This window comes from Vulpes vulpes, chromosome 12, assembly GCF_048418805.1.
Source record: "Vulpes vulpes isolate BD-2025 chromosome 12, VulVul3, whole genome shotgun sequence".
In the NCBI taxonomy this organism is placed as follows: domain Eukaryota; kingdom Metazoa; phylum Chordata; class Mammalia; order Carnivora; family Canidae; genus Vulpes; species Vulpes vulpes.
In genome coordinates, this window is record NC_132791.1 from 101,993,900 (window position 1) to 102,013,378 (window position 19,479).

Here is a 19,479-nt window from a genome sequence, read left to right on the forward strand (position 1 = left end):
CTGCTTCTGAGCTAACCCTTCAATCCTGTCCTCCTCCTGGCAGCTGCCCCTGAGCCTGAGGACATCGCTGACACACAGGTTTCTAATCCCCAGGTGCAGGGGAGGGCACTCGGCTGGGCGGGCACCGCTTTGTCAAGGGCACAGACACAGAGGAGTGATCCCAGGGAGCAAGGAGACAGAGACAGGGCTGCGTGAGATCCCCAGGGAAGCGCTGGGCCGCACTGGATACCAGAGGGAAAGCGGGGGAGGGGGGGCAGGGAGGCCGTTCCCCAGGAGACCACAGGGCAAACAGGCCCAGCCTTCTTCCTGATCAGGGACCAGCGGCCATCTGGGCACCGGGAGGATGGCAAGGACCAACCTACTAACCACAAAGTCTTTCTGTGTAAAATTAAGGCCAGTAAGGATGAGGACAAGCAGCAACGTGCTAGGAGGGGATTACTGTCCAGATTTCGTACTCCAGCCCCGCAGCACCCCACGGATCTTAGTGGAGACCACACACCCTAACGTGACTCATTACAGCCTGAGATCTGAAGATAAAGCAGCAAGCAAAAGCACTAATTTGTGTCTCCTATAGTTTATCAAAATAAAGCGACATCATTTGAAAAGGCCTCCCCTGGGCACCACTTATTCTGAAAAGGAGTCTCAGCACACAACGAAAAATAGAGCTCGGGAGCAAAAGCCAACCTACGTTTGTGGCTGCCGTTTTGCACAAGCACCCAGGGCAGCTCAAGCTCACCTGGGCAAGCCCCCGAGGTCGATCTCGCTGCAGATGTAGGGGCCTGGACGCAGGATCACCCACAGCCCCATCTCCGCAGCCAGCAGCACGAAGGCCCTGGGGAGGTCAGTGTCAGCAGCTCTCAGGACGTCAGGGGGGTGCAGCACAAGGTGGTGGGGCCGCCCAGCCCCTCTCCCCCCTCCCTCCCTCCCTCCACAGGCCCTGGGAGCTGGGTGCCCACCCTCCCCTAGCCCACGACCTTCTGCAAGCCCCACCGGGGGGCATGAGGCCCAAGGCCATCAGACAGGGGGCAGGGGGCCCTACAGTGAACCTCACTCCCACGGCCTGACTACCCTAGAGGGCCAAGCCCTGTGCCAGCCCAGGTGGCCGGACCGCACTGCAGAGCGGAGCCGACCCTGGGGATTGGGCCCCTCTGGGGTGCGGTGAAGAGGCCTGGGCTCAGGACGCAGACCCCGACCCCGCGAGCAACAGGGTCACGGCTGCCCGCGCCTGGTCCTGAGGACGAGGCTCCTGAGCCCAGCCTCTCTCTGCTCCTCCAAGCAGAACCACGACGGGCCCCGTGGTCGTCATCAACCCCAAGGAGCCACCGCTCTGCCTCCCCACCCCGGGCGAGGCCGAGAAGCAGCAAGAGCACTTACTCCATGTCCAGGTTCCCGGAGAAGTCGAATTTGCCTCTTTCTGGCTCGTGCAGGTTCCATGGAACGTAACTGTAATGACGGCAAGACAGGAGTGAGCTTTCCGTGGACTCCCCTCCTGTCCTAGGTGAGCTTCTGTATTCCTACAACCCATCGTGACGGGTGCGGATGCACCTCTGAGGTCCGTTGTCCCAGTGGTGTCAGGCCTGGAACCAAGACCTAAGTGCAGAGATCTAGGGACCTTAGAGAGGCCGGGGCCAGTCCTGGGGGGCTAATCCCTCGCCTCCTCCGGAGAAGGGAGAGCAGGCCAGGGAGATTCGGCTGGAGCCTACGACATGACCACCGCCACCTTGAGTGTGCACCCCCCATCTCTCCCACTCTTCCTTCATCACAGAAAAGAAAAGAAAAAGGAACTTCCTAGGAGGAAAAGTTAAAAGATAAGAGGAAGCCTCAGTCATCAGTCAATCCCATAGGTTCCAAAGAATTCTCTCTTTATCTCATCTTTGGAAAATAAAGAAATTCTGCAGGGGGCCTGAGTCCAGGAATAGGTTCAGGGTGACCGTGACAGTAACGGGCGCCCCCCCAGCCGGCACCGGCCCCACCTGCCATGTGCACAGGTGAAGGGAAAGAGGCGCCCACCCTTGAGACAGACGATCTCGCTTCTATGAGGCAATGCTCAGCGGGCAACGCTCCCGAGGCCTCAGGGGTCCTGCCCTGGGAATGAGGGCACCCCCAGGGCCGCAATGACCTGCGCAGACCCGTGCGTCCTCTTCGGTCGCCCTTCTGGAAAATCACACACGGGTCTGAACTGCGCTGCGGTGGCCCTGCCCAATCCCGTGACTCTCTTCAGAGACCGTCTGCAGAGCTACGTCATGAACCACTCAAGAAAATCTACACCCTTGTTCTGCAATCACCTATTTTTGCCTGGAAATAGCTTTCCCAAGGAAGCTTTTTGAAAAAGGATCACATTCGTTTGCTGGATACATTGGGGGGTGGAGTGTCGGTTTAAAAGAAATTGAAAATCAGGGCGTCTGAGTGGCTCGGTGGTTGAGCATCTGCCTTCAGCCCAGGGCGTGACCCCGGGGTCCCGGGATCGAGTCCCGCGTCGGGCTCCCTGCATGGAGCCTGCTTCTCCCTCTGCCTGTGCCTCTGCCTCTCTCTCTGTGTGTCTCTCATGAATAAGTAAATAAAATCTTTAAAAAAAAAAAATCAGCCACGTCTTCCTGTCGTACACCCCCCAGCTCACCTTCACTGGGCTCCCCCGTGGGCCCTTTCCGTTCCTCTGGAGCCTCCCAGCCAGCCCGACTCCTCACCCGCACGAACGGGGGCACCAGGCCGGGCAGGAGGCTGTGGAGCCCCGCAGACCCGGGCAGGGGGCCCAGCTCCTCCTCACAGAGCTTGGCCCAAAGATTCCCTTTGGGGGCCGCTTGGGTTCAGGACCGGGCCGCGCTCCCCCACCCCAACCCGAGGTCTGGGCTGCCCGGGGGGAAGCCGGGGTACATGCCGCACACACCAGAGGCCGCTGGGGGTGGGCCCGACTCACGTGGTGAGGGTGTTCAGGCCACAGGCCTTCAGCTTCAGCAAGCGGTCCCTCCAGTATTCCCGGGGCACCCGGAAGTAGTGCACGGAGCCCCCCAAGATCCAGAAAGTGGAGTCCTCCAATGTGAAGCGCGGGCCGTTGGCCTGCAGCCCTGACTGCCGGTTTCTCAGCCACACGGGGACCAGATGATACCAGTCCAACCTGCAGGGGGATAGGGAGCGAGAAGTTGGCTCTGTCCCGGGGCGGGGGTGGGGGGGGCCTTCCTCCGTAGGCAAGGCTCCCTCCCCGACCCCACCAGCCCCAGCTGGGAGGAGCAAGCCAAGACCACAGGCAGACAGGAGAGGAGCACATTGGGGGGGGGGGGTTCAGGGGAGCCAGGGGGTCTGGGGGATCCAGGGAGTTTGTGGGGGGGCTGGGGGATCCAGGGGGGCCAGGGATCCAGGGGGGCTGCCTGCCTGCTCAGGACACCAGCGTCCGGCCGTGCACAGCCGCCTGGTGGGGCAGCAGCCGTGGAGCTGCGGAGCCCCGCAGGGAGGCCTGTGGCCGGCGGCGTCCAGGCACAGCCCGTGTCCCTCGTGTCAGCGTCTGAAGCCCCAGGGGAGCCACAGTCGGCACCCCGAGCCCCAGCCAGAGGGCGCTGGCAAGTGGCAGGTGCCAGGCGACCCTCCAACTGCCCCCAGACTAGCGTGCCCTCCCTGCCTTGTCCCATCTCCCAGCCGTGGAAGGAGCCTGGCAGGAGGGGGGGGACACAGGGGGGCTGGACACGGGGACCCGACCCAGGGGCCAGCCTGGCTGCGACGGCGGGGCGGGTCCACGGCGCGTGTCCCACCAAGAACCACCGTGTCACCGGGGGGGGGCATCGGGGCCACGGCCAGAGGACGGCCCTCCTGCAACTCTTGGTGGGGGAAGGAAGGAAGCAGGTGGAGGGAACAGAGCTCGGGCTCGGGGCGCCTGCCGGTGGACGCGCAGCCTGACACGTGGGCGTCTACCCGGGCATCTCCTCTTTCACCTCCTCTCTCCAGTCACGTGCTTTCAGTGGAGTCCATAAGGTAACATTAGGAAAGAAACTTCGAGAAGGGGAGGAGGAGGATCCCCGGCTCAGAGAGAGCGGGGGGGCCCCCTGCTGGAGGCCGGAACCCAGGGCCACCATGTGAGGACGGGCCCCCCGGGGCAGCCCAGGCACCAGGCTGGGTGCCGCACAGGAGCCCCCGACGGGGTCAGCGCTTCCCCGCTCAGCTCGGCTGCACCGCCCAAGGGGCCGCGGGGTGGGCACCCTGCTCGGCACGGCCCGCCAGGGTGCAGGTCCCCCGGGAGCGCGCAGGTGCCACGCAGGGCCGGGGGCCACAAGCTCGGGCGAGGCTGCGGCCTGGGCCTCCCCGCGGGAGGGGAGCCTGAGACCACACAGGCACCACGCACGCCACGGCCCGGGAGGCTGTGCCCACGGCCACGGCGGGCAAGGAGAACCGCCTCCTCCGGCCTCTCAGCCGCCAGGACCTGAGCTCCTGTGGGGCCGCCTGGGTACACATGGAGACCCCACCACGGCTCCCCTTCCCTGAAGTCAAAGCTGCACGTTCCAGGTTCTGAGAGGTCCTGGAGGGCAGTTCCTCCGGGGGCACCCGACTGGCTCGGTGGGGTCGGCCCGGCTCAGGTCCCGAGTTCAAGCCCCACTTTGGGCTCCACACTGGGCTTGGCACCAGCGCTTAAGCCAACTCCTTCCAGAGCCCCCTGCGTGGAGAGGACGTGGACACGAGCGAGCCCCGGCCCTGCTCCCGGGTAGCCCTGCACCTCGGGCCGGTGACATGAGCTCCGGGGGTGCGAGCATCGTCCTCCGTAAAGCGGGGTACACGCCGGCCCCAACTGCGTGCCATACAAGGCTTTGCCTCCCTCTGCATCAGCTTGCTTCTGCAGGCTCTGCGTTGGGGACAATCACCTCGCGGGGCTCTCCTAGGGTCCTTCACATGGAATGTTCCCCGCCCTTCTATTTTTTTTTAAGATTTTATTTATTCACAAGAGGCACAGAGAGAGAGGCAGAGCCACAGGCCGAGGGAGAAGCAGGCTCCATGCAGGGAGCCCAATGCGGGACTCGATCCCGGGACCCCGGGGTCATGACCCAAGCTGAAGGCAGGCGCTCACCCGCTGAGCCCTGGGCGCCCCTCGTTACCTTTAAGGACGGTGAACACACGACTCGGCCCTCAGCCCAGCAGGCCGCACTCTGCTCACTGGCCAGACCTCAGAACCATCTTTGAGTCGCCAAGCTTCCATCCCCACCTTTCGTTCAGGGGTCTCCCAGATGCCCTGGGTGCCCCTGCTCAGGGCACGGGTGGAGGCGGGGCTGGAAGCTCCACCCTACGGCCTGCGCTCACACCTGCCCAAGCCCCGCCAGCCCCTGCAGTGCACCTGCCGAGGTGGTCACCTGGGTTTGCAGCAGCTGCTCACACTCAGGCCTCAAGTGAGACCCGAATTAGAATCCACATCCCAACCAGACCCCAAGGTAAAGTCTGAGAAGCACTCATCCGCATCTCATCCTCTGACATCTGTATGTCACCTCTTCCTGGGGACGCCCAGGGGGCTCAGCGGTTAGATGCCTGCCTCCGGCTCATAGCGTGATCCCGGGACCCGGGATCAAGTCCCGCACCCGGCTCTTGCCGAGAGCCTGCTTCTCCCTCTGCCCGTGTCTCTGCCTCTGAGTGTCTCTCACGAATAAGTAAATGAAAAATAAATAAATCTTCATAGTCTCATCCCGGATAAAGCATCTATCTGCTTCTGTCTTCACGTGCTGTCATTTTCTAGATTTTTTTAAAAGAAAGTATCTCGTCTCGGTGCTTATGAAGAGGCATGAAACTAACCCTGCAAACCACAAAAGCTAGCTCGTATCAAATTCCAAGTTCTGGACAATTCAGTGGTTTCCTCTCTGAAAATGTGCTGCTGGTACGCTACTACATGAGTTTTTAATCCACTAATGAAAAGGATGAATTCACTGAGAAAATGAGGATAAATGTGGGATTTCTCCAAGGAATTCACTGCGAGAAAATGAAAGGCGGTACACGGTGGAGCTTCATAAACGAGAAAGCTCCATGCAAATGGTTATTAATACTGATAATAGTCATTAGCACTAGAGATCACAAATTAATAACCACCCCCATGCTTCCTGAGTAATTAACTCAGTAATAACAAAATAAATAAAGTGGAAACTATGTGGTTCTATCAGGTCAGAGACACTTTCCTTCCAAATTAGGCCTGTTTCCAAGGAGCTAACCAAGGCCTCAGGAAACCCTGGTTTCTGCTGCTCCTCCCAGGGAGCAAGTAATTCATGCTGAAACCTCGTACAAAGCGTTTATTAGAAAGCTAGATTTATTTCATTGTTTAGATTGTAGAAAGCTTCCTCTTAGGTAATCTCTATGTGCAACGTGAGGCTCAACCTCAAAACCTCGAGACCAAGAGTCACAAGCTCCACCGAACGAGCCAGCCAGGTGGCCCTTGTTGAAAGCAATTTTTTTTTTTAAGAGACCAGGGCATCTGCCTTCCTCTAGCTGGAGCACGTACTACTTTATCCTGGAAATTCTGTTGCCTTTGTATCTTTGCTTCATTGTAGGATAAGTAAGTTCTCAGTCTAAGAACCAACTGAGGAGCAGGCCTTGGCCACCAGGCTGACCCATGCTCAGGTTTGCTCTGCTCAGAGCCATCTCCGTGCACGGTCTACAGCGAGGTTTCCAGATGGAGGCACATGGGTCAGGATGTGTGACAGGCCCTTGCACCATATAACAAGACCTCTACATCCCAGTGCCACTGTCCCTTTTGGCAGATGACAGCAGGTTGTGCAAGCTACAGACCCAACAGGTTAGAGGAGAAGTAACAGGCAGTGGACATGGGGCCCCAGTTCCCTGCGGTGAGGAGATGCCATCAGGCAGAGACAGGGAGGATGGAGGAGGATGGAGGAGGATGGAGGAGGAGGTGGAGGAGGAGGAGGAGGAGGAGGAGGAGAGGAAGGCGTCCTTATACGTCATCACTGTAGTGGACTGTGAGGACAAAGGACACAGGGCAGGCTCCACACAGGCTGGTGGCACCAGACACGGTCAACAGTGCTGGGTCAATGTGTTTGAGTGGGAAAGCCAGATGGGCTGGTGACAAGCCTATACCTCCCTCATGTGGGCCCCTGAATCGCATCTCGGCCCCTGGAGAGGGCCTTCCAGGTGGGCAGGACAAGAGCCACATCCAGTCACCAACTTGAACGATCTCCTTAGATCCAGGGCGCTCGTCAAGGCAGGGCTGAAATGGCTTTGGCCGTGCCAGAAGGATCCCAGTATCACCTGTACGTCCTGCAAATGGTGATCGCTAATGGGGCCGTGGCAGGACTGGGAGGCTTCCCGTGGGGTCATGGTCACCAGCTGGAGGCATGCTGGTCCCCAGCAGCGACCAGGCAATTTTAGGCTGGCCAAGGGTGTGCACAGGCTCAGTACACAGAGGAGGAGTGTGCAGAAATCGTCCTTTGGTTCACAGCCTCAGTCCTCGCTGACCCCGAGTACTGGCCGCTCCGTCCCTACACGTAATGGAAACTTAAGAGATGACAACTGTCAAATCCAACCTCCAAGTGCACTGGGATTCACGGGGCCGCCGCCAGCACAGGTTCACTGCATCGGAGTCCAGTGCATCGTATTAAAGGTACCGACCAAGACGACACTCGCCTCCTCGTTCATGCACGTGGTCACGCCAGAGACCATCATGTAGACCATGTAGACGGCAGTTCTATTCAACTGCCCCGAGGACGTCATCACGCATACAAATCTCCTCGCTGGGATCTACAGTACGCACCTCTGGTCATCACCCCGGAGCCTGATGCGCTTACAGGCTCCCACGAGGCCCATTTCCTTGGGCATCCCATTCCCTTCAGCTGCCCGCTTGCAGAAATTTCGGCCTCCGCAGTCTCCGGACTGTACGCTCCCCCTCAGCAGCGGAGCTTGAGGGCATAAGGAAGGAGCTGCCCACCCTCCAGCCCAGGCCAGTGCCCTTAATGCCTCTAATCCAGAATAATGGCTCCTGGATCAATCCTGGAACCCCAAGAACTTCAGCCCCAGTGAAACAAACTGTCCTTGTAGCTGATGTAGCTTCCTGGATGCGATCCCTGGACCCCGCGCAACGCTTTAGGCTCCTGCTTTGCTGGAACAGCAGTTAGTATTTCCAAAGGGCTCGAGCCTTCCATTCCGAAGGCCAGTACACTCATTTTGCAGGGATGTGAGGTCATTTTGCAGCACTTTGCAGGTCAGTGGCACTACTGCAACCTTAGTGCCTCTGTCTTTGCCTCTGAAAAGGCTTCTTGGTAAGCCAAGAACTGGCCCAGCACCCAGGCTCCAGCAAGTCAGGCCAAGTGGCTGCTTATACAGTCCAGGGACTTGCTGCTGGTTCGGAGGGCGACATCTTCTAAATACTGCCGAAGTTTATATGTGAATAAATGCGGATTAGACCAAAACCTTGAGACCCATTGGTGAAGCAACAAAACTGCTCCGTAGTAATCAACCACATATTAACAATAGAAAGTATTTTGACGTTATGTAACAGAAATTCTCCATTTGGGGGAAAATTTCCATTGCAACGTCATAAATAGAAAAAGTCTTTTCTCAAAATAGAGATGAAAATTCCGTTAGAAAAATGCAAGACCTGGGCAGCCTTGGTGGCGCAGCAGTTTAGCGCCGCCTGCAGCCAAAGGCGTGATCCTAGAGACCCGGGATCGAGTCCCACGTCAGGCTCTCTGTGTGGTGCCTGCTTCTCTCTCTGCCTCACTCTCTGTCTCTATGAATAAATAAAATAAAATCTTTAAAAAAAAAAAAAAGAAAAATGCAAGACCTCTACTGACATACGTGCTTAGAGATGCTCTTAGAGATGCATGTGGAATCAGAATAAAATGATTTCATGAAACAAGGGGAAACGTAAATATGATCAATATTTTTTAAAATCCACCACATAAGGGACGCCTGGGGGGCTCAGCAGTTGAGCATCTACCTTCAGCTCAGGGCATGACCCCCGGGTCCCGGGATCGAGTCCTGTATCAGGCTCCCCGCATGGAGCCTGCTTCTCCCCCTGCCTGTGTCTCTGTCTGTGTCTTTCATGAATAAATAAAATCTTTTAAAAAAATCCAACACGAGACTTATCTACATATATATACGAGATGGACTAGTTCTTAAAGACACAACCTATACACACGCAGATTAAACAACTTCCCCCTCCATCTATGGAGCTCAGAGCCTCCCTCACATCGATCCAACAGACATAGAATGTGCTATTTACTTATTTTAACTTATTTTTTACTTATTTTAAATGTCTATCAGGATTTAAAACGAGTATCTCATATGGTGAGCAATTCTAGGTACAGAAATACACCCAGCAGATCTTCACTGCAACCTGGGCAGGGTGGGGTGGGGTGGTTAGTGCTTGGGCTTTATGTTAACTCCAGTGTAGTTAACATACACTGCAAGTCTGCAGGAGCTAAAAGACTGCAAACAATTGATGTCTGTCAACAGGGACCCGTTTGAATAAATCCTATCCCTAATGGCACCTGGGGTAATGCACAGAGTGGTCTTCCTGTCCATGCCCAGAGTAGCCTTGCAAGAAACATCATCATTATCACCTCTACTAGGGTGCAGAGGGGCTCCTAGGGGGTCTTTATTTTCCTCTCTGTATTATTTGAATACTTCGTCCTTTACGTAGATTACCGACCCACAAGGCAAGCTTTGCAGGAAGACACAGCACGTTCTTGAAAGGAACAATGCCACCATCCGTCTGTCCTGCTGCAGGAGTATGAAAGCCGTGAGCATCATCAACTAGGAGTCTCCACCCGCAGACCCCAGTCAAGAGTTACCTGCTTCATTACCATTAGCGTCCAAAAATACTCCTGCCCTTTTATCCCAGAAGTCTCACGCAACGGGAACTCTTTCTCAACAGGGCCTTTGATATCCAGAGTAATAGATTTAAGCAAGAAATAAAACTGAGTGGGGAGGAAGCAGCAAATACCCCTAAACCAGAAGAACTGAGCTGGATGATGGGGGAGGAACAGGGGAGAAGGGGGCGGGCCTTCAGAGTCTTTTTCAGGTGCTAAATGTTCTGAAAAGACCGCTCTAAATTCCAGCATTTTTGAAACTTCATCAGAAGACCGTTCAAGGCAATATAATGGAACTCTGAGTCATTTCATCAAAGATGAAGTGTTTCTATTTCACATGCTACTTCCTTGACCCAAGGTACAGAGAACTCTTTGGCCAACCTTCCCATATGTCTGCTGCCAAGGCTGCATAGCTTTTCCCTGAATCTCCTAGTACCCCACTTTAATCACAGATACACCACTGGTGACCTGCTCTTGCTTTAAGACACTCTGGTCCCCTTTCAGTTGGCTGGTAAGGCCCACCATCTTCCCAGCACAGGGCGACTCAGACATCCTACCCCGCGCTGACTGAGCCATGTCCAGGGAGCCAGGTTTCCCCACTTGTGTCTGAGAAAGGACTAGCCACTGAAAGAGACGCTTCCTAGGTGCTGAAGACTCGCTACCAGAAGATCAAAGGAACAGTGTTCAAAGATTCTAAGATTCCAGGAAATATGACTCAGGCCTCAAGCAGGGTAGAGTCCTGCAACAGGCAAAGCTCATAAAAATCATAAAAAAGTCATTAAAAAATGACCTCACAGAGGCCCAGGAAGAAAGGCACCATTTGCCCACACATCCTTGAAAGACAGGACTGGCCATGATCTGGATTAAAGAAGGTGACCAGGTCATGTTGCTAAGTGATCCACCTTCTCTAAAGAGAAGAAAATAATAAAAAGAAAGAAAGAAAGAAAGAAAGAAAGAAAGAAAGAAAGAAAGAAAGAAAGAAAGAAAGATCTAATAGGCTCTCTTCTCCTCTCCTCCAGGAAGAGTGTAGGGCCTGGAATCCAGATAATGCCAGGGCAGGAGCCCTGAGTGAGGCAGAGCTGGGCAAACAGGTGAACTTACCTTTCAGGAGGCATGATGCAGAGCGCCTACCTGGCCACTTTCCGCTCTCCTGACTTTTGCCAGCTAAAATATCAGGTATGAACGATGCCGGGTTAATTAATTATTGCTCAGTGATGCATTTATGGTAAGGAAAAGAGTCATGAGTGGGAACCATGTCCTGATCGTATCAAGCAGGCACTCCAGCGTCTACGGAGTGGGAGGAGGAAAGACCAGGAAGGGCAACTAACTCTTCACACTGATATGCTTCAAAGATCTCCACCTAACACGGAGTGAAAGAGGCCAAATCAAAGCAGAGTATTTACCTTAGGATTACGTTTCTATAAAGCTCTAAAAAATGCAGACACACCACGGCAGAGCCAGGTGTATAGGAGTGGGGGAGCAGGGAAGGGCACAGGAGGGACGCACAGGGCACAGGTGAATTCCGGGTGCCGCGGGCATCTCCACCCCCGACCGTAGGGGGATTTCCACAGGTGGATACACACGCACCGCAGCCTATCCAGCAGTACCAGCTACACAAATAACAACTTGAGCATGACAGTTATCCAGCAACAGAGGTTACTTCAGACCAGTGTCCAAGCTCCAAAATACGGAAGGTTGAAATCATCCTCAAAAAGTCAGCCTGGTCCTATTTCTTGGATGTGACATAATCAAGCAGCTATGACTGAGCATGAACCAGCCCAAGGTAAAGTTCATGGGAAAAAACAAAAGCTGGGGCCCAGCGCCGCCTGCCCATCACCAGATCCCCGCCTTCTGAGGGACAGGGAAAGGGCTGATCCCCACGGCTCCGCTCCACAGAGCTGCCACTGAGCAGCCAGGTCCCGTGGGGCCTACATGCCACGGCCACAGCCCGGCAGCCCTGGGAGGGCCCCACCTCTGCTCGGTTAGTGACCTAGGCCAAGCTCGAGCAAGGCCAGCAGAGGAAGCCGCAAGGTGCTCTCGTCTGCCGTCCGGAGAGCATCCTCGGTGTCCAGGCCAAGCAGGAGGAGGACCTGGGCAACACCACGAGGCCACTACAACTAACGACGCCCAAGAGACACAGATTTTGAAGGACCCTAAGAGATGGCCCTGAATTGGGCTCAGAGCTTCTGCGGCCTCTGTCTTCCCGGCTGAGAAGTGGGGGTCAGCAGGGAGAACTTTCCAGCCGTTTCCTCAGGCTTGAGCCACAGTGACTCCCAGGCACACACGCCACAAGCCCCACTGACTCCTGCCACGGCCACTCGCCCCAGGCAGGGCCACGGGCAACTGCCCCCAGCAGCTCAGGCTCCTTCTCAGCCAGTCAGCTACCTGACACCTCATCCTCCTTCCTGCTCGACACCAACACACACCCAGCCTCCTTCCCACCCCTCTCCCTGTGGACGATTAGGGTGCACAGCCGCCCGGCTCCAGGCCTCAGAGCAGCCCCCCGTGCCTCTGCGTGGACTGCCATTTACTCGACCTCCAGCAATGGGCAAACCACAAGCCACCTGCACACCTGTGGCCTTTCTCTCTGGGGTGTGGGCTCCTTGGTTCCTGCTGCATGACGGAGACTCCTGTTCCCTCTGCTTTCAGTAATCCTCTGGGCTTTGCATCAGCCTTGCGTCAAGAGGAAGCCTGAGCAACCTACAAGAGCCAGGACCAGTCTTCACAGAAAAATGAATTAGAGATCACTGACAAGGTGGAAAAAGGGCGTAGAAGCCCCTGGAAACAAACTGCCCCTTCAGTTTTCTAGACCCCTGAGTGAGAAGAGCACCATTTCTTTCTCTCAAATGATTATAACGTCTCACCCGCTCCAAAGCCAGAACAGGTAAAGCAAAGACATGTAAGTCTTACAAAGGTGGAAACAAGTTCCTGAGTATGTTCCGTGGCAGCAAAAAATACTTAGGTATTCATTCTTCCCAATCCCCTAGAGGAAATTCAGAGAAACTAATGAAGGGGGCTGGAAAAAGCAAAAAATAAAGCTGAAAAGGGGGGGTCACCTTCAGCTTCCTCAACACTAACTTTCAGGGCCAAAGCATTTGATACCCCTGGTCGGCTTCCCCAGCAACACTGGAGGTTTTGAATATGCAAAGTGCCAGCCATCAACCGGAAAGACCTGGTCAGAACCTTAGAACCCTATAAACAGACACAGTCCCCCAAGTCCCGGCTGGGCACCGCGGCTGCGGGTCAAGGCCTTCTGCCGCCAGACACAGCCACTCTGTAAAGGGGGGAGGGCAGGGCTGAGCCGATGGCCCACCGACCCGGGAAGGTGGAGACCAGACGCATCAGTCCTACAGTGGGGCTAGAAGTCCGGGTTGGAGACACTGAGGTTCTCCGAGGGCCCGAGGGGCAGCGTCCTCAGGACTGCGCCGCAGGTGGGAGCGTCCAGGAGCCGCCGGGGCGTGGGGGGGTGCGCAGGTGCGCGTCCAGGACGCGGGCTTCTGGCGAACGGAGCAGCCCCCGGCAGACGTGCTAGGAGATGCGGGGGCCCGGGGACAGCAGAAGCAGGCTCCCGAGGAGGACGAGGGGTGCAGCAGGGACCGGGCGCAGCGAGGCGACCTGAAGCCGTGCTGGCCGCCCAGGGAGCTGGGAGCGCCCGCGGAGGAAGCAGAGCGGGGACCACGAGCACCGAGAAGGGGCCCGACGCCCGGGGACTGAGCGCAAGCGCCCGGTGTCGCCCGGGGGCCCGGGGGCCCGGGGTGCCGGGGCTGCCTCCGCCGGGGGGACCTCCGGGCGCGCGGGGCGGGGGCGGCTCACCTGCGGAGCACCAGCAAGCCCAGGAGCAGCAGCAGCAGGACCCCGAGCGTGCGGCCGGGCTTCCGCGCCAGGCTCCACTTGCCCATCGCTGGCGGCGCGCACACCCCGCGGCCGCCTCTGGAGCCTGCGCTCGGCCGCGCGGGAGGCTCGGGCGGGGGCGGGGCCGCGCCCTGGTCGCCAGGGAGACCGCCCGCGTCCCGCCGGCCCGCAGGCGCTCATTGGCCGAGGCGCCCGGCCCCGCCCCCGCGTGGGCCCTGAGGGGCGGGGCCTGTCCCGGGGGCGGGGCTGCACAGGTGGCCTCCCGGAGCAGGTGTGGGCTCGCGCGGGGTCCAGGCCTCCCTGCCGTCCACCTCCGCGGCCCCGGCCCTGCACGGTGTACACAGGTGCGAACACGCGGGGCGCGAGGCCCCGTCCTTACACAGCCGGAGAGCACCCCGCACCGCGCTACACCAGCAAGCCCCGCTAAGGGCGCCTGCGAAGTCAACACTCGTTTTACAACTCAGATTCTGAAGAGGGATGTACGGTGAAAAGTCCGCACATCGTGGAATCTCCTCTAGACGCATTTTCTGCCTTGCGTGGTGCACGTGGGGATAGCCCGCGGGGTGGTGAGTGCAGAGCAAGGCGCCCCAAAACATCTGTTGCCTTTCGTTTCCAGGAGTCCTAGTCCGGTCCTGACTCCCGGTGATGTAGGAAGGAGTTAGGGGCAGAGGGCGCTAGGCAGGGAAAGGCCCAAAGTCAGGCTTCCAGGAATCTGGCCTCCCATTAACCCCAAGGGCACCGAAAGGCCCGAGTCAGGCTCCTACCCCTCCCAAGGAAACAGAGATAAAACAGTAAAAATAAAAAATAAACCCGGCTCCGCAGCTCCACAGTGTTAGGGATTCTCCCCCTTAAATGGCTACTAAGTGATCACAGAAACCCAGGTGTTATGGAGGAGCCCTTACCCAGAGAGGAACACCTTGTTTGTGCTCAGGATATTCACAAAGAAACATCTTGTTTGTTATAAATCCTCCATGTGGGATCCCTGGGTGGCGCAGCGGTTTGGCGCCTACCTTTAGCCCAGGGCGCGATCCTGGAGACCCGGGATCGAGTCCCACGTCGGGCTCCCGGTGCATGGAGCCTGCTTCTCCCTCTGCCTGTGTCTCTGCCTCTCTTTCTCTCTGTGTGACTATCATAAATAAATAAAATTTAAAAAAAATAAAAATAAAAAAATAAATCCTCCATGTTTGTTCTAAATATTGACAGGATATTCAGAAATCCACCCTGATATTGATACAAAATTTACCAAGTTCCCTGGTCAGTTTCCTATAAAAGACAGCCCCCCCCCCCCGCAGTGGCCACCCTGTGGGGACCCCTCCCACTCTTGAGCGCTTTCTCGGAACCTCTGCTTGATAAATATTTCTATCCTATCGGTTTGCTCACTGTCCTCCCTGAGATTCATTCTTTGACTCCACGAGACAGGAACCAAGCTCTCCTGTTCACTGGCACTTCCAATTTTTTATCTTAAAAAAAGTCCAGATAGGGGATCCCTGGGTGGCGCAGCGGTTTGGCGCCTGCCTTTGGCCCAGGGCGCGATCCTGAAGACCCGGGATCGAATCCCACATCAGGCTCCCGGTGCGTGGAGCCTGCTTCTCCCTCCGCCTGTGTCTCTGCCTCTCTCTCTCTCTCTCTCTCTCTGTGACTATCATAAATAAATAAAAATTTTAAAAAAAAAGTCCAGATAAAACCCTCACATTTATGAAAGGACGAATAAAATCCTTATCCTGGGACATAATTATGTCATAAAGGATATTGTGTAATATTTGAGCAAACTTCTGCTTTCTAACAATCACACACCCAAGTGTGTGATTCATCCCAAGAACAAAATTCAGATTTTCCTGAAAGAAAATCTGAAACATTTTCTAGGAAAGCTAACGTTTTTTTCAGAGCATCTGAGTTTCTAGAAAATATTCCCTGTTGCATGTTCAAAACCACTTCCTTCACTTGTGCATGGTTTTGAACTTGTAAAGCTGATAGGAACAAAAGGAGATTTTACTTCTCAGAACAAAGACCTGCAGAGTTTGGTGTGAAGGATCCTTTTACTACCATGAGGCAAATAATTAGGTAGCAAAAGTTAAACCAAAGAGAGAAAAAAACAAACAAGGGGGAGGCTAGCAGGGCAGGCTGGAAACATTCCTGGAGAGGTTTAGAGAGAAGTAGCACACTCCATTTTTTTAAAGACATAAATTGCTTGATACTTTACTAGGACTATGGTGAACATATTTTAACATAATTGGAATAAAAGCTAGCCCATGAGACATGGAGAAAGTGTCAAAGGTGGCTAACCTTTTACCTTTGGAGACCCCCCTGGCCACACCCAACACTCACCCCTCACTCCTCGCGGTATTGCTGGGCAGTAGTACACACATCACGGTATCCTGAGTTAATATGAAGCATCTCCATATTTTTTCAGATACTAGTAAAAACTTGTAAATATGAGCTACTAAACCTCTGAAGTTCTTAGCCCTTCCCTGTATCCCTTGTTTTTTATTTATGAAAGGAAACATAACTCAGCACTTAAAAAAAATCATTAACCCTTAACCTTCTGGGAAGTGCAGAACTATAGACACAGCTACTCATGATTTAAGAACAATCTTACTCTATTTGACTTTAATGATAGCACAGAGGATGTACAAAGATAGCACTCATCTGGGAGGTGTCTTCCTGAGGAGTCGAGACCCCTTTAGGGATGCCTGGGTGGCTCAGTGGTTGAGTGTCTTCCTTTGGCTCACAGGGTGACCCCGGGGTCCTGGGATCAAGACCCACATAGGGCTCCCCTCAGGGAGCCTGCTTCTCCCTCTGCCTGTGTCTCTGCCTCTTTCTGTGTCTCTCATGAATAATAAATAAAAGTTTAAAATATATATATGAAAAAATAATAATAAATTAAAAAAATAAAAGAAAATATGTGTGTGTGTGTGTATACACACACAGACACCTTTAAAATAATCCTTTTCAAAATATTTAATGAATTTAACCCGAAGAAGACAATGAGATACTCAAATCTCGGGAACAGAAACTACAGTTAAATAGACTGGCCCGGTGGAAATGTAAAGAAGTTCTGGCAAGGCGCATGGGATGGAAACAAATCCCTGATGCCCAGGAATCAACCTTCACAGGCTCCCTTTCTGGTGTCAGGGTTTTGGTTTAGAAAACATAAAACATGTTTTGTTTTGTTTTTAGTGAAGTCCTGTTGATATCCTCAGCCCGCAACTCTAGGTTAGAGTTCCAACAGATCAAGAGAGCACAGTTCTTTCCTCGAGAGTTCACCTATGCCACATAGTCCGTGAGAAAGAAATGTAGTCCAAGAAGCACTGGGGACAGGGAGTAAAAGCTACAGTCCTTCAGAATCAGTAGAGTGGAGGCTCTCATGAAAGTTGCCAGGTCTTGAGCAAAGAAATTAAGAACATTGGGGAACTTCTGGGAATAAATGAGGGCAATTTCAACTGTAGACTGTCCCAGGAAATAGAAATAGAAAGTCCCAGGAAGGGATCCCTGGGTGGCACCTCGGTTTGGCGCCTGTCTTTGGCCCAGGACGCGATCCTGGAGACCCGGGATCGAATCCCATGTCGGGCTCCCGGTGCATGGAGCCTGCTTCTCCCTCTGCCTGTGTCTCTGCCTCTCTCTCTCTCTCTCTCTCTCTCTCTCTCTGTGTGTGTGTGACTATCATAAATAAATAAAATAAAATAAAATAAAATAAAATAAAGTCCCAGGAAGGTGATTTTGGCCTTGGAAAAAGACAAAGCAGATCCAAGTTAAGATAAGTAGTCGAGGGGATCCCTCTCTCTCTCTCTCTCTCTCTCTCTCTGTGTGTGACTATCATAAAAAATAATAATAAAAAAATTTTTAAAAATTAAAAAAAAGAAGTAGTCGAGGCTTCTCATCCCAAGACATGTGTCAGTGGGACTGGAACGGACCTGTATGCACTGGGGGGGGGGGGGGGGGGGATGCACTGAACCTCATCGTTGGCCTTTGTTGTCCAAAATATCACTCTTGGGGGGATCCCTGGGTGACTCAGCGGTTGGGCACCTGCCTTTGGCCCAGGGCGCGATCCTGGGGTCCCGGGATCGAGTCCCGTGTCGGGCTCCCGGTGTGGAGCCTGCTTCTCCCTCCTCCTGTGTCTCTGCCTCTCTCTCTCTCTCTCTCTGTGTGTCTATCATAAATAAATCAATCAATCAATCTTAAAAAAAAAATATCACTCTTCAGTGTCAGCCTTTGGAAAGCAGAAAAGCCAAAGACCCAATTCAACATTTCATGCATTAAGTAAGCAACAAATGTGTAATGACTACGTGCTGAACACTGTTTCAGGTACTCGCAGTACATCAGTGCACCAAACAGATGAGGCTCCTGACCTTTGAATTTACCTTCTAGCTGAAGAAGAAAGACAACAAAAATCAACAAATGAATAAGTAAATCGCAGAGTAGGTCCAAAGGTAATACATTGACAGCAAAAAAGAAAGTAGCTAAAGGAAGGAGAGTGTGAGCGCGGGGGCAGGGGCATGCGCCCAGGAGGCTGTATGAGCCGATGTTAACCAAGCAAAGATCTGAAGGAGGGGGGTTAGCCATGCATGCAGGTACCTGGAGGAAGGGCTGTGCAAGCGGAGAGAACCCACAGTGACAGGCCCTCAGGCAGGAGGGTGACAGGGTGTTCTGGGAACTGCAAGGTCTGCGTGGGAAGTGAAGGGGGGGATGTGGAGGTCGGGAGGTCACAGAAGTTCAAGGGCCTAATGAGGAAGGCCTTTCGGAGGACGGCTCTGACTGACTGAAATGGGAGCCACTGCAGGCTTTGGACATCAATTATGCTTTCGAAGACTCCTCTGACTGCCATGTTGAGACTCATAAGGAGTGGGAAGAGCAGAAGAAAGGAGCCCGGCTTCGAGGCAACAGTCCCAGTGAGAGATGATGCTGGCTCACACAGGGGTGGTAGGAATGGAGGTGGTGAGAAGGGTCGGATTTCTGGAAATAGCTTGAAAGCAGACACTGGAGGATTGTTGTGATCCCAGGATCTTTGTGGGGTGAGAGAAAAATAAAGAGGATTCAAGAATGACTCCAACACTGTGGGCCTAAGAAACTAGAAGAATTGGAGTTGCCCTTACCAGGATGGAGAGGCCTATGGGTTTGTAGGAGGTATCAGAAGTACAGCCTGGGCCGGTTGAGTTTGAGGTAGAGACCTGCTGGGGAGATACCCTGTAAGCTACTGAATGAATGCACAGCCTGAAGTTCAGGAGAGAGGTCCGGCGTGGAGATGTAACACGAGGCGTTGACCTAGACTTGGCCTTTAAAGGCATGAGCCTGGGGGCCCCTGGGTGGCTCAGCGGTTGAGCGGCTGCTTTTGACTCAGGTTGTGATCCCGGGGTCCTGGGATCAAGTCCTTCATCGGGCTCCCTCCGGGGAGCCTGCTTCTCCCTCTGCCTGTGTGTTTCATGAATAAATAAATAAAATCTTTAAAAATAAATAAATAAAGGCATGAGCCTGGGTGAGAAAGAGGACCAAGGACGAGCCCCGGGGCAGCTGACACTGAGAAAAGAGGAGAAACCAGCAAAGTTGAACCAGAGGAGCAGCCAGTGAGGTGGGAAGAAAACTCAGAATTGAGGGCATCGTGAACCCAGGAGAGAGCAGTTAGCAAGGAGGAAGCCGTGATGACCTGCGTTACTGGGGTGGACAGGTCAAGGCAAGGAAAGGCAGAGAATGAATCAATGGATTCAGTACTGGGAGGGTTCGGCGACTAGGACGGGGCAGTGCAGGTGGAGGGGTTAGGGCTGCGGGAGCTGCCTGGATGAAGAGGAATCCAAGAGGGAAGGGGATCAGCAAGGGGGACAGGAGCTGAGGGTCTTCGCTCTGAGTCGGGGCAGTG

The 19,479-nt window shown here is 54.5% G+C and overlaps 1 protein-coding gene across 2 annotated transcripts in view; it reads right to left on the reverse strand.

The window, feature by feature from the left end:
- Positions 1–13,778, reverse strand: part of LOC112911946 (beta-galactosidase-1-like protein 2) — a 40,862-nt gene extending 27,084 nt beyond the window's left edge. The window contains exons 1-4 of one of the 2 annotated variants that reach the window (XM_072729269.1): positions 13,593–13,778; positions 2,915–3,112; positions 1,375–1,443; positions 737–832 (exon numbers count right to left, since the gene is read on the reverse strand). In XM_072729269.1, the coding sequence (XP_072585370.1) occupies positions 737–832; positions 1,375–1,443; positions 2,915–3,112; positions 13,593–13,678 (449 nt within the window). In that variant the 5' untranslated portion in view covers positions 13,679–13,778. The remainder of the gene's footprint in view (positions 1–736; positions 833–1,374; positions 1,444–2,914; positions 3,113–13,592) is intronic. The other variant, XM_072729270.1, reaches the window with a different exon arrangement.
- Between the last annotated feature and the right edge of the window lie 5,701 nt (positions 13,779–19,479).